A 14447-nucleotide genomic window follows, 5' to 3' on the forward strand; every position below is an offset into this window, starting at 1 on the left:
GGCAGGCAGGTGAGCAAGGTAAAAACATGCAAAGGAGCCACAGGAGAGGCAGCTGACTGGCTCTGGCTGGGAGCCCGTCCCGTCACCAACAGGTTGGGTAACTTGTCCATCAGCCGAGGAAGGCAGAGTCCCGAGCGCAGCCTCCCTCCTTCATTCCACCTGCCGGCGGGACTACCTGGAGGAGCTCACCTGGCGCGCTCTCGCTCCCTTGCGCAGACACACACGCACACCTGCGCGCCTGACTTCAGCTGCGGGTCTCGGCGACGCACCGGGGACCAAAAGAAATGGGGAGTTTGCTGGGAGGCCTGGGCCTGCTGCTCTTCGGCTCTGGTGAGTACCGGGCAAAAAGAAGCGCCTCTCTCGCCGGAGATTTAGCCTGCCTCCCTCCCTCCTCCTTTCCCAGCACCGGGGGGCGGGTTGGGCGCTGCGTTCCCGCCACCCGCGCCCAGCCCTTTCGCCTGCCGGTCGTTTCCCATCTCTTGCGCTCCCATTTTCAGAGCCGTGGCCGGTTTGGCAAGCACGAGGGGGAAGAGCTGCAAAGTGGCCTTTTCCAACTGTTGGGCTGTCTGGAAGTGTGCGTGGCGAAGGTGCGATGCAACGGGGACCAAGTTTCAAGTCCTCACTGGGGTGGCTTTTGAGACTCCCCGCCACCTGCTTGCTTGGAGCAATAGGCTAGCCCGTGTGACTTGGTCAGAGGACATTGAGGCAACCCCCAAGCTGAGCCATCCTGTGTTATGCGTTGGGGTGGCGGTAGGATAACATGGCGTTTTGTCATGGTATCTGTGGAGTGATTCATTCTTCCTCAATAGTAACCCGTGGCTATATATGCCAATCTCAAAAGGGAGGTGTGGGGACTGGTTTGGAAGCTCTGTTGTTTTAGCATTGGCCACCCCTGTATCTAGGATCTGCAGAGGCTGAGTGTAGCTGTTGTATAAAAAAAAAAAAGGTATTCTGGACATGCTCAACGGCATTCTTGTCGGGGCTTGTGGCTTCGCACCATTTTTTTAAAATTCATCACCGCATGACATATGTCGAGCTTAAAACTGAACTCCAGAGCAGTGCCATATTGTTAAAAAAAACCAAACACGCCCCAAAATTTATCAGCACCTGTGATGATCCATTATGTCCCCTAGATGAGTTTTATTGCACTGTTAAATTGTAAGGAGGGAAACCATGACAACTGTTAAAAGGAATCCTCGAAAATAATGGAACATATGACAAGCCACCGTGGCACATTTAAGTTGGTGGTTGGGGAGCAGGCTCTGTTTATGTGTGGAGGGGAGGTAGGGGTGTGTTTGTTTGTTTGTGTGTGTGTGTGTGTGTGTGTGTGTGTGCGCGCACGCGCACAGTGACTGGTGGTCTGATGGCTTTTTAAAGTGCAGAATTGAAACAAACACACCCCAGCCTTTCCTTCCTTCCTTCTTGAAAGCAGTGTATGCATGGTTGGGGGTGGAATAGGTGCCACATTCCTAGAGGACAAAGGTCCTTTCAGTCTTGGGAAAACACACAGAGAAAGGGAAGAGGAAGAAGAGTATCTTCCTTGGAACCTGTCCCAAGTAAAGGAGGGAGGGAACTTTGCCATGGTGGGTTTTTTCTCCTTCTTCTGTTGGAGCTCCTGTGACTTTAATGGAAAACAGGAGAAACTGCATAAGTGAATTGTTCATAATTCGTGCTGCGACTTCATACTGGAAAGGACTGCACCTGCTGAATTTCTTCCTGCCATGCAGTTGTTAAAAGCACAGGAGTTCTGCCGGGGAGGAAAAGGTTGCAACTCGATATAGAAAAGTTATCTACAGATGGTGCTCAATGGAAGGCATACACTCTAATCTGAAACACCCTATTGTCTTCTCCAAGATAAGTGAGAACTGGTGTTAGTTGTTCCTTTGTCAAAGAATAAGACTTTAGGGCTGAGTCCTTTCTCAAAGGCTTGGGAACACAGTGGGGTCTAGTGAGCTGGTGGACAAATCTGGCCTAGGAGCCAAAGGGCATACAGCCTTTTTTGTTGCTGCTCCCTCAACACTCTTTTTCAAACAGCGCAGCCCACTTGTGAAACTTCCGTTATCTATCTGACAACCCCGAAACTCTTTGTAACCTGACACCCTTGGGAAAAGTGGCTGGAAGCCAAGCAGTTGAGAACAGTGGAGTTCAGGGTGTATGTGTGTGTGTGTGTAAGAGAGGGAGAGAATATGATCTGTGCAAATTGTTCATTGGGGTGTGGGTCCAGGGCTGCCCTCGGCCTCTGGCAAGAGTCTGACTTTGTTTCCAAATGTAATAAAGGAACAAGATTCAGGGTCTCTCGTCTGGAATTTCTTATTTGACCAAGGCTTATTAAGGTGGAATTCTGACATTCAAATTCAGCAGCAATGCTCCATTCCCTAGAACATGATAAGGCCACCTCTGAGCATGTGCAAAGTACTTCTTTCTTACCACTAAAGAATTATGGCCAGGTTCTATCCCTGGGATTGTAGAGTGGTATCTTCTCCTCTTGGCACCTCTCTTCTTAGAAACTTGCTTCAGTATTCACAGTGAAACTTGCAAAGCATGCAGGACAGAATCATATTCGTTCAAGTTTATTGTAGAACCTGCAATAAATTGCTGTAATGCTGCTGTTCAGGATACTAGTCAGTCATGTCTTTTTCCTAGGATACCCCATTCCCTTGCTCTAGGTTCCCTGTTCCCCTCTCAACAGATGCTTGGTCTGTTGCCAATGAGCTCATTTGGTCTTCACTGAGCTGTTTTGGGGGGGTTGCCCTCTCTATGGGTTTCCCCCTAAAGCATTTTTTGTTCTTCAGCAAATCTCTGCTAACACATCCCTCACGGCATTGCCTGTAAACATCCTCCACGTTCCTAACAGGGAGACAGAAATTTTTACTGTGGGGCTTCTTTCCTTGTTACTGCAACTCCATTTCCCGTAAAGCTTCACCTGTTGAAATTCTGTCCGTCACGTAGCTGTGAAAGGTGTTCTCTAGAAAGAGAACAAGGCAAACTGGAACTTTCCAGGTCAAAATGTGACATGTTGGAAGTGTATTGATGGGAACTCTACTGAATGGCACAAATTTGCCCCGGGGATGAATTGAGAAGGGCACCTTCAGCTAGCTGCCTGGTGTCCTGCAGGTGTGCCCTGGCTGACACGGCTGAGCCCCAGGAGGTGGGGTAGAGCAAGAGGGCAAGGATAGTTCAGGCTGGTTTCTTTCTGTGACATTTTGTCTCTGAGGGTGGGGCAGGCTCGGACGTCATTGGTAGGTTACCCAACCAGTTGGGCCTGCCTCTATTTTAAAATGTCCTACTTGCTCATCTCACCGCAACCTCTTGATGGCAGAGCCAAAATAGCAAGCAGTGTGTGTATGAGGACTGGCCAGGATGCCGGGAATCAGCTTGTTTTGTGGGGCCTGCCTTGGTGTCGCTTTGTGGGTGGAGGTCTCTGTTGTTGTTGTTTTGATAGTTCAGCTGAGTAAGTCCACCAAAATCTGGGCCAAACCCAGGATATTTTGAGAGCCAATGGAGACTAGGTGCATGCTGAATGTGGCACCCCCTAGAGGGTTGCTATCTGTTTTCACTTAAAAGCACTGTCACGGGAGGTCAGAGTTGGTGGCTCAAAAGTACCAACAGAACACAACTGGGCCTCTTGCAAGAGGATTTTCATGCTTGAGAGCCCAGTTCAAAACCTGCTAATTCTCGTGTTCAACATTACGTAGCTGGAAGAGACAAGATGAGGCCAACCGCAAATGTCTGTTAAGGAGAGAGAAAAATGCTTTGTGCATCAAATGTGGCTTAGGCATTCTTTGTCTACTTGCATCAGAGTTCCCGTGACGGGGCCTTTTCAATAGCGGTGCTGCAAAACTCTCTCCCTGGGAATTTTTGCTGGACCTTTTTCTTTTAGGGTTTATTGAAGACTTGCTTTGTTTCAGCCTGCCTTTTATACCACACTTGTATTTGTTTCATGTTGCTTTCGATGTGGCTTTATCTGCTGCTCCTTCCGATTGATTTGTGCTTCTGATAATTCTGCATACTTCCTATTTCAATTGTTGTTTTAATTCCGTAAACCCCTTTGTGGTATTATTATTATTATTATTATTATTATTATGATAAATTTTATTTATATCCCGCCCTCCCCAGCCGAAGCTGGGCTCAGGGCGGCTAACAACAATAAAACAGTACAAAAGTACAAAAGTACAGCACAAACAACACTCTAAAATCATTCATTATAAAATTAATTAAATCAAGAGCAAAAGGTTGTCCCAAACATATATGCTCTACATACATTCCAATACTGTACATTTATATCAACACAGAATACTTGGGGCAAAAGAGTCTCTTTAAATATTTTTCTTTTCAATGTAGAAATGTAGAAATGTAGAAAAATAAGTAAATTGCACAAAACTCTTACCAACTTGACCAGCAGATGCCCTTTCTAGATTAGAACCCACAGCCCCTAGAGCGTTGGCCCCTTCTAAGTTGGAAACTTATGATGCAGACTTAGTAGGACCTCAAGGGACTTGCTGTGGCAACAGCATGTAAACTTTGGCACCAAGTCATATTTTAATTATGAAAGAGGAGGTCCACAAACAGACCCCTGGGGTTTAATGGCTAAGATGCTCCTCATTCCTCAAAGAGTCATTTCAGTTTTCAGATTAGTTGTGACAAAACCATATTGCTCTGTGGTGCGTTTTAGATATCTGCTTCCCCAGTGTTTGATCATCCAGAGAACCAGAAAGAAACCACCTGGCCTGCTCTTGTGTCTTTAAGATAGGGATAGGGAACCTATAGGGCACCAACATCTGGAGGGCCATGACTCCCATCCCTGACCATTAGCTATGTTGGCTGAGACTGATGGGAGTACCAACAACATCTGGAGGTGCGGGTTCCCCATCTTACTCTTAACTGCAGCTCAGGGTGCAGAAATGGGCAGAGGAAGTTTTGGACAGCATAGAAATACTAATTTCCCATTCCTGTCTGCATACTGACCTGTTGTGAAAGGCAGAGATTCAGTTGGTTGAAAGTTTGCAATGCTTCCTTAGAAGCCAAAAGGAAGACCTTCCTTGGAATGCCATAAGGTGGTCACCAACTTCGATGGAGACAAGAGGGGAATACACAAATGGATAAGACTGGATCAGCAGTGGGAGTTTGCTCAGACACCCAATCTTGCGTTAACAAAAAAGTCAGGAAATGAAATGGCCAATGCTGTCCATCATATATATTTTTTCATAAGCACAAAGCGGCTGACATTTGAAAAACAAAAATGTGTGGAAACGCAAGCCTTGACAACTCAAGCCTTGTAGAGCGGCTAAATATAGCCTTATCCTTGATGATGCCTTCGGGGAGGAAACTGTCAAGAATTTCTTCATTCTCATTTGCCTATTCAGGTTCCCCTCTTCTCCCTCTCCGTGTCCCCAGTGACTCGCTGGCTGGCCGCTCTCCCAAGTCTGCTCAGACTCATCTCCCAGGAATCATTGGCACTGCAGGATTTTAGAAAGCCAATCTAGGCCGACAAGCAAGGCGGGAAACAAATCCTTGGGAAGCCACAGCTGTGGCAAGAGAAACTGGGGCAGCAGGAGCTGAGAGGCACACCCTGGCTTCCTTCTCATAGGTTGTAGAAAGTACAGCCTAAGGAGGAAACGTCAGAAAGGCCTGGGAGAAATCACCTTTCTCTCTTCGTCAGCATGACAACGTCCCCTGGTGTGTAATTTCCAAAATGAAATATGCATGGGGCCAGATGTGCTCAGAAACTATGACTTCTGCAGCCACCTCTTTTTCTTTTCTCCGGGTGGCAAGCTGTGCCTATTGCAACAGAGGAAAAATTCTGTAGGTGCAGCTTCCTGGTCCGGAGGTGCAGCAGCGAGGGAAGGTTATTCCTGTGTAATCTCTGACTGCTGCTCATTTGCACACACCTGCCTTACTATCTGACCTTTCTGACCTGGGATTGAAGCGCCAGTCTATACGATTGGCAGAATCATGTGGTATTTTGGTAGAGCTTTTCTTAGGCTGCACCGTATATGGCTGCCATGCCGGTTTCAGGTCAGAATGCTATTTCACTGAAACAATAGCATGTTAAAAGAAGGGTTGTACTTAGCCTTGTCCTGTGTGCAGAATTTTTATTTCTCTTTGAGGGAGCAGTCTCTCTCTCTCACTTCATTCACTCTGGAGCCTGAAATCGTACAATCGGAACAAGCACTCCGTTTGATTTCTCCAAAATTCTAAGAAATATTCCAGCAACTCTAGGATGGGGAAGGGTTTTAGTGAATTGTAACAGATCAATGTGGAGGACAGGATTCTTGTGTTTGTTTATTTGAGACAAAGTGAGGCCTGGTGACTCTTAAAGACATTACAGTACTCGGAAACAGAAACATAAAAGTGGGATCTTGATCAAACAAATGTTGGTTCATATGTAAAGTAAAGGTAAAGGGACCCTGGGGTTGCGGCGCTCATCTCGCTTTATGGGCCGAGGGAGCCGGCGTACAGCTTCCGGGTCATGTGACCAGCATGACTAAGCTGCTTCTGGCGAACCAGAGCAGCGCACGGAAACACCGTTTACCTTCCCGCCGGAGCAGTACCTATTTATCTACTTGCACTTTGACGTGCTTTCGAACTGCTAGGTTGGCAGGAGCAGGGACCGAGCAACAGGAGCTCAGCCCGTCGTGGGGATTCGAACTGCCGACCTTCTGATCGGCAAGTCCTAGGCTCTGTGGTTTAACCCACAGTGCCACCTGGTTCATATGTACTGCTATGCTAAACCATGGCTTAAAGCAGATAAGCCAACATTCAGGCTCTGGAGAGGGGATGACAGCAGCTTCTCTGCTCCTCCTCTGTTGGTTCTTTGAGTTAAACTATAGTTTAGCATGTCCAAACCAATAATCTGTAAACCCTAGAACAAACCTTGGTTATAGCTCACCCTTTGCTGGAGCAAGAGAGACCATGAGCCTGGGTTTGGACATGATAAGCCAAACCATGGTTTGGCTCAGAGCAACACAGCAACAAGAGGTGCAGAGAAGGAGCACAGCAGCTATGATCCTTTTCCAGGAAGCAGCATGTTTGTTCATTGCATTAAGGCTAAGGATTGTCTTAGTGTTGAAGTGCAAACTAGGTCATAGTTGGAATGAGTTTTCAAGTAATTTTGTTTTGTTTTGTTTTTAAATTTGAAAATATTTAAGTGCTATTTGTTTTATTGTAATCAAAATGTTGCAGCTTGTCTTTATAACTCTACTTCTTTTTTAATTTTACAGTATTCTTCTCATGCTCCCACTCTGCCGCCATTGGAGCCAACGGCACCCAACCAGGTAAGATATTTGAATTTTGCATGAGTGGGTGTGAATTTTTATTTTATTTTTTAAAAAGAACAACACTGCACACCATTAAGTATGTCAACAATGGACATCCATTGATTACCTTCCCTGTTTTCTCACATATTAATTTAACCGTTCCTCCTCTGCTCACACCAATTATTATTTAGGTTCCAAATTCACTTCCTAGAGTGTAGAAAGCAACTTTTTTTTACAGACATTTAAAACCTTGCCTTCAACACAGTAGGAATCTTCTTCAGTCAGCTCTGTGGCCTCTGAGATTTCAGTAGGCATTGTGCATACACATTCAGTCCCATCTCTGCAGCCATATAAGGTCTACAAATATAGGCTTCCATATTTAATAATGCAGTTCTGAGAGATTTTCAGAATACCTTTTCTACCTCTTATTGAATGGTGGGAACACCAGAAGCATACAGGAACCACTTTTAGGGTTCTTCTTACACTCAAGCAGTATATAAATTATATGAACTAATAACATAGGAAGCTGTCTTATACCAAATCATACCTTTGGCCAGTTCAGTATTGTTTACAATGAGTCCTGATGGCTGCCTGGGATTTTGGGCAAAAGCTTTCCCAGGCCCTACCTGGAGACACCGGGGATTGAACTTGGGAACTTCCACATGCAAGGCAGATGCCCTTCCGGCGAGCCATGGCCCTTCCCCACGCAGAAGGAGAAACATAATATGATGCAGAGCCGTGGGTACACAAGCCCATCATGTTGTCTGATTGTCGTGTACAAAAGAACATGTGATGTGGGTGATTTCTGGAGCGCTTTTTCACTCTGCAAAATGTCTTTATGTCTGCAGGATTCTGTGGAGTGCCCGCTATGGGGCGAATCATGGGTGGCATGAACGCCGAGCATGGACAGTGGCCCTGGCAGGTATCCCTGACCAGCAGCAGCAGCGGCCGTCACCTCTGCGGAGCGTCTCTCATTGCCCCCCAGTGGCTAGTCACAGCGGCACATTGCTTCCCTGCGTAAGTGCAAGGCACCCGTGGAATAAGATGCCGTTGTGGGTGTTGGGGAAGAGAGCAGGCAATGCCTTTTGGATAGGAAGTTTAAACCAGGCATAGGCAAACTCGGCCCTGCAGATGTTATGGGACTACAAGTCCCATCATCCCTAACCAACAGGACCATTGGTCAGGGATGATGGGAATTGTAGTCTCAAAAACATCTGGAGGGCCGAGTTTGCCTATGCCTGGTTTAAATAATAGAAAGCTGGCGAGGCGTGCAGACACTATTCTGCAGCCTTCTCATAATTCGAGAGCTTGGTTTACTGATGAGGATGCTAAAAATGTTGGGTTTAGCATTTGCATGGTGCTTCTGAGCAGTGTTCAAAGCACTGCCAGAAGATAACGTATGTGAAATTTGAAGAAGACCCTGGAAGGTGGGCCCCTGCTATTATATATATTTTTCAGATAGTAAGGGTTGAGAGAGAATGGTTTTTTCAACACCACCTATGGCAGAGGCAAGATTTGCGCTGGAGACCCGATCCTTCCCACTCCCCAACTCACCGCATAGTCTCATAGGAACTATGCTTTGTTATATTTTAATCATTACGTATAGAGTCCAGGACAGACAAAAGTATACCCTTGTGTGTCTGCCTAGTGCTAACTTGTTAACAAACAACTTCAGGGTCTCTGCTTTCCCTTCTTATGGTTCTGTATCTCTAACTTGGACAGTCCTTCCTAGATTGCTTCTGAAAAATGGGGAGACACATTCAGGTAGAATGGATCTGTACCAGGGAGAGGGCCTTTTCAGTAGTGGCCCCCTGGCCAATGGAGCAGGCTTCCCAGTAAAGCTTGCTTGGTGCTATATTTGTGGTATTTTTAGTTTCAGAATATTTTCTAAATAACTCTTGCAATCTGGGTCCCTCAATTTTTTAAAAAATATATTGCCTTTATTTGGGCTGTGTTGTGATGAACTTTGTTTTTCACATATTTATCTTTTTGAATTTATGGTTTCATGGCTTATTTGTATCAAAATGGTTTTCTTATTTATCATAAGCCTCCCAGATAACTTTATGGGGCAGAATACAAATGTCATAAACAATGACTGCTCTCCATGCAGGTTAAATGGAATCTCCACATTAAGAAAAGTTCACCTCTAAATACTAGTTTCTGGGGCAGAATTAAATGGAAGACTGTTGCTTTCTCTCCCTCCCCATGTGCTAAAGACACCAGTCTGGCTACCATTGGATATGTGATCCCTATCACAGGTACTCTTAGACCCTTAGCAATGACCTCCTTTTGCATCTTAGAAATGCATTTTAATATTGCTTTCTTTCCTTTTTGCAGGAGGGCTGAAATTGAAGACTACGATGTCATCCTGGGGGTCCATCGGCTGAATGACCCCCCAAACGACCTACAAGTTATGCAGGTGGAGCAAGTGATTAAGCACCCTGACTATGTGGAAGAAGAAGGCTCCAAAGGGGACATTGCCCTGGTGAAGCTCAAGAAGGCAGTGAACTACAGCCGAACAATCCGGCCCATCTGCCTGCCCGCCTCTTCGGTCGTCTTCCCGGCTGGCATGAAGTGTACCGTCACCGGCTGGGGGAACGTGCTTGTATCCAGTAAGGAAGAAATTCTTTTTCTATTGGAGTCATGGTCCTTAGAGTGATGGAACTTGTTGTGGCACTATGATGCGACCACATCTGGAATGGGGGGGGGGCACAGCTAATCCTCTTTAATGCCATGTTTCCCTTGTGCAGTCAGGGCTCAGTCCCCATTTCTCTCCTCCATCTCCTCCACCCAAAAAGGCCTCCCTTCATATCTCAGCATGGAGGCTTAGGCCTGGGGCATGTGAAGAGACAATGGTTGCCTCTGCACATGGGATGAGTGCCTTTGTTTCTCATCTGTATCTTGATGCAGACAGAGACTCAGCTGTAGGAAAGGAGTCCATAGCTGCAGATTAGGGAGTCTGGCTTCCAGAATGACGAGGCACTTATCCACCTGCACTCCCAACCCAAAGGCAAACACCCAGCCACCCGGGACACAAAAAGAGGCTGGTCCGTTAGAGTGAATGGGGAGCTGCCCCACCAACCTCAGCCTGCCCTTTGCCTGCCCCAACTTGCTCTGCAATCTTGCTTCCAGTCAGCCCAGGAGTGGCACCAGCTGTCAGCTTCCTCCTCCTCCTTGGACTCGGTGTTGCTCCTCGTAGAACTTGGCAGAGACGAAGATGGGGACAAAATTAGATTGAATCGCCTTTGCCTGCCATTGGTGCTGGCTGCACCTACTGTTGGCCTCCTGCCCTACCAGCCCCCATTGCAGGACAACCTTTCTCCACATCCAGGCACTGACTCTGAGTTTCCTTTCTTCCTTTAGCAAGCCTCCCCACACCCAAGACGCTACAACAGCTTGAAGTGCCCATTATTGGGATAGACACTTGCAAGTGCCTGTACAAGCGAAACCCTGATCCTGAGGATCCCCTCACCGTCCACGACGACATGATCTGTGCCGGCTTTGCTGAGGGGATGAAGGATGCATGCCAGGTGAGATCAGGCAGGAGGAGATGGGAGGCTGGGGTTGCCGATTCGTTGAGGAAAGAGGGTGGCATTTTAGAATGAGGCAGTGAGAGCCAGATTCGGCACTGTACAAAAGGCCAAGAGAGATGGCCTTTTGGTGATCAGCTTCAGCCAGCATCTGTTTATATGTTGCATAGACGTCTGGAAAGAAAGTGCTGTAGCAACTCATGGATTAGAACCCCCTCTTACGGTATAAACATGCACTATGCCCCCTTTTTTCCCTTGGTTATGAGGCACTTTGTAGCCCTTCTCAGGCAATTCACTATACTTGTGTCTATAAGTGATCATGTGACAGGCTGGAGGCAGTTCTTGCCAGTCCTGCACTGCGCCATCTTTATTCCACGTAGAACAGGGTATAGAGTCCTTTTTTGGCCCAGTGAGCCAGATCTTTTTTCTCCCTCCCTGACTGCTCTGGCTGGCCAAATTTGCTAGGTGAGCAAAATCACTCACCTACCTGTCAGCCACCTGAGATTTTATCGAAGTTGGCTAGCAGGGTAGGGGAGGAGATTGTTATAAAGCAGGATTGAACTCCTTGCCCTACAGCGGATGGGCGGGAGTGTTTGATCCTGATTTCTGCAGGGATCAACTGTGCCAATGAGTTCCTGACAGGAAACTTGCTCACCCGACTGAGCTAAGCAGGACCAAACTCCCACCTGTCAGCTGATGTCACCTGATTGACACCTGATTCCAGGGTGGTTCTGGGAAAACTGCCTTGTGGGCTTAGCTGGAAGCCCTGGCAGGCTACGCTTGGCTGATGGGCTAGGGTTTCTCCATTGCAATGTAGGTGGGGACCATGTTAAATAGTTCTTGAGGGTATACTTTGGGTAATGCCGACCCCCTTAACTCACTTGGATCCTTCCAAATAGCTGCCTGTGACTGAGTATTCTCAAGTCCAGCTGCTCACAGTCAGCCTTCTGGCATTTCCCTCATTGAGAGAAGTGAGGTTACAGGGAAACAGAGGGCCTTCTCGGTAGTTGCACCTGCACTGTGGAACGCCCTCCAGTCAGATGTCAAGGAAATAAACAACTATATGACATTTAAAAGACATCTGAAGGCATCCCTGTATAAGGAAGTTTTAAATGTGTTCTGTTTTACAGTGGTTTTATAATTACCGTATTTTTCGCTCTATAAGACGCACCAGACCACAAGACGCACCTAGTTTTTGGAGGAGGAAAACAAGAAGAAAAAAATTCTGAATCTCAGAAGCCAGAACAGCAAGAGGGATCGCTGCGCAGTGAAAGCAGCAATCCCTCTTGCTGTTCTGGCTTCTGGGATAGCTGTGCAGCCTGCATTCGCTCCATAAGACACACACACATTTCGCCTTACTTTTTAGGAGGGAAAAAGTGAGTCTTATAGAGCAAAAAATATGGTAGTTGGAAACCAGAGTGGCTGGGACAATGCAGTCAGATGGGTGGCATATAAATTATTATTATTATTTATTCCCAATCTAATAACCATTTCCCCCCCTAGGGTGACTCTGGAGGACCCCTTTCCTGCCGTATTGGCAATGCTTGGCTGCTGGCCGGAGTGGTGAGTTGGGGGGACGAATGTGGAGCCCCCAACAGGCCTGGTATCTACAGCCGCATCTCAACCTATGCCGACTGGATTCAGGCAAATGTTCCAGAGGTGCAGCTCAGCCAAGTGACCTCCGACGTGCAGCCCATCTCGGAGGAGGGCATGTGCTCTGACACTCCTGACACTAGCCGGCCTGGACCTTACGATGACATCCAGCCTCAGCCAGGCTGGTCCCGTCCCATCAATCCGACAAACCCTGCCTCGGGCAGCGCTGCGTCCTGGGCCTGCATGTCCAGCCTGCCTCTTCTTGTCCTCTTCCTTCAGACCTTCCACTATTTCTTATGAATCGTCCCTCAAGTATGGGCCAAATGACTGATTGTGTAGCGGGGGGAGAGCAGTCCCTTCCTACTCCGGGCTCAAGTGGGTGGTCCCACTATTTCACATTCTGCCATGCCTCAGGTTTTTCCGCTTTGCTCTCTGGAAGCATGTGATGCTCTTGGTCTGATTACAAAACGGCAGCCTTGTTCTGGAGCAGAGGGTTCCGTCAAGCCACGAAGGTTCAGTCCAATGTGCACTCGAGGTCTGCTTAGCATGTATACCTTACATTCCAACTTGCTGTTTCCTCCTTCCCTTTGACGTGTTAATTTATGACAATCCCCTGGGCCTGCTGCTGGAAAACTTGCCCTGCCTCAGCACAATTGCAGAAGCCATGAATGGCAACCACCTCCTGCCTCTTTGTTGAGGGCAGACTCACATTAAGTTGTCTCCTCATCGTGCCAGGTCCTGATCTGCTCTCTGGGTCTTGGTTCTCACTAATCCTGGATTTCACAGTTGTTACCAATGTATTCTTCACCCAAATCCATTTATCTCGATCTGCCTTCTGGTTATCGCCCCTCAGCTTCCCCCCAGCCTGTAACAGGGTGCCTTCGTGGTTCTTTTTGCGGTCTTTGCTCCTGCTAACCATTGCAGCTTCAGTCCTGAGAGGCTCCACACAGATTCTACTGGCACACCAGTGGTTTTGCTGCCTGGTCTCATCCTAGAATGTGAGTTGGCTCCCTCTAAGCCAAATCAGTTAGCTGAACCCTACACCTGTTTCTTAGGGTCCAGTTCAAACCATTGTCCGATATCCCACTGATTCCGATACCTCATGGAGTTGGGTATAAACTACACCCTCAAACACCCCCTTCTATGGTGCCTACTGGCTGGAGGTAGTGTGGAGTGTCATCTAGGGAGCCCAACTGACACAGCCTTTGTGTTAAAGCCTCGGTAGTCCACCGTGATTGGATCAAGACCAGTGTTAAAGAAGTGACACTCAGCGATGTGTCTGTGGAAGCAGCATCAGTCTCTAGGGGATCTGTGACGCTCCAGGTGGTTCCATGGCACCCAATCTGCTTTTTGCTTCCTGGATTCTTGTGGCCCTTGACATGTGTGTTTGGGGGCAACTAAGGTGACATGTTTTCCCGATGCTGCCTTGAAGCTCAGACTGAAAAGATGGAGTGACGGGACCGAACCATGTTTCTTAATTAGCTGCCACATTTTGACCCCTGGCTGAGGACTTGGTCATCTTTGTGTGCTGACCGGACTGCAACTTCCCTTGACTGGCTTGGATTCTTTGAATGGTAACCTCACTTATGTTTCTGTGCGTGATCAAGGAATCTCTCCACTGGTGGAGTGTGTGCATGTGTGTGTATGTATGTGTGTATATATATATATATGTGTGTGTGTGTGTGTGTGTGTGTGTGTGCGTGTGATAAAAAGTTGCGGGAAACATAATCAGGGCAACATTACTGCTAAATGAAATGTCCTGCCTTAGCTTGAAGATTTATTTATGATGCAGCATGACTTGCATGTGAGGCAGAAATGGAATGGGACTGCTTTACGTAAGTTTGCTGCTGCCGAATCATAGACATATTATTGGTCTTCCCTGACAACCTGTATTTGCACATCTTTTAAAAATAAGTATGTAAGCATCTATTTGTTTATTGGGAAGGATGAGAATCAGAAGTTGCTCTCACAATGAAGGGTTTTTAATAAAGCAAATAGTAATTCTAAAGTGACGGTAGTAGTTGTGTTAACTTCCACCACTGCCCTGAGCGCCGACTGAATCCAAAGA

The 14447-nt window shown here is 47.2% G+C and overlaps 1 protein-coding gene across 1 annotated transcript; it reads left to right on the forward strand.

The window, feature by feature from the left end:
• Positions 1 to 14387, forward strand: PRSS8 (serine protease 8). Its single transcript, XM_081835277.1, has 6 exons — positions 1 to 330; positions 7221 to 7274; positions 8105 to 8273; positions 9594 to 9868; positions 10620 to 10786; positions 12290 to 14387. Exons 1-6 carry the CDS (start codon positions 285 to 287, stop codon positions 12677 to 12679), a joined length of 1101 nt encoding a protein of 366 aa, XP_081691403.1. The 5' UTR covers positions 1 to 284; the 3' UTR covers positions 12680 to 14387.
• The last annotated feature ends 60 nt before the right edge of the window (positions 14388 to 14447 follow it).

The sequence above is a fragment of the Podarcis erhardii genome (assembly GCF_964252035.2).
Source record: "Podarcis erhardii genome assembly, chromosome: 13".
NCBI classification, from domain to species: Eukaryota; Metazoa; Chordata; class Lepidosauria; order Squamata; family Lacertidae; genus Podarcis; species Podarcis erhardii.

Coding starts and splice junctions, on each gene's coding strand:
- PRSS8 (XM_081835277.1), top strand. CDS start 285: ATGGGGAGTTTGCTGGGAGGCCTGGGCCTGCTGCTCTTCGGCTCTG. Junction 331..7,220: donor CCTGCTGCTCTTCGGCTCTG/GTGAGTACCGGG, acceptor TTAATTTTACAG/TATTCTTCTCATGCTCCCAC. Junction 7,275..8,104: donor AGCCAACGGCACCCAACCAG/GTAAGATATTTG, acceptor TTATGTCTGCAG/GATTCTGTGGAGTGCCCGCT.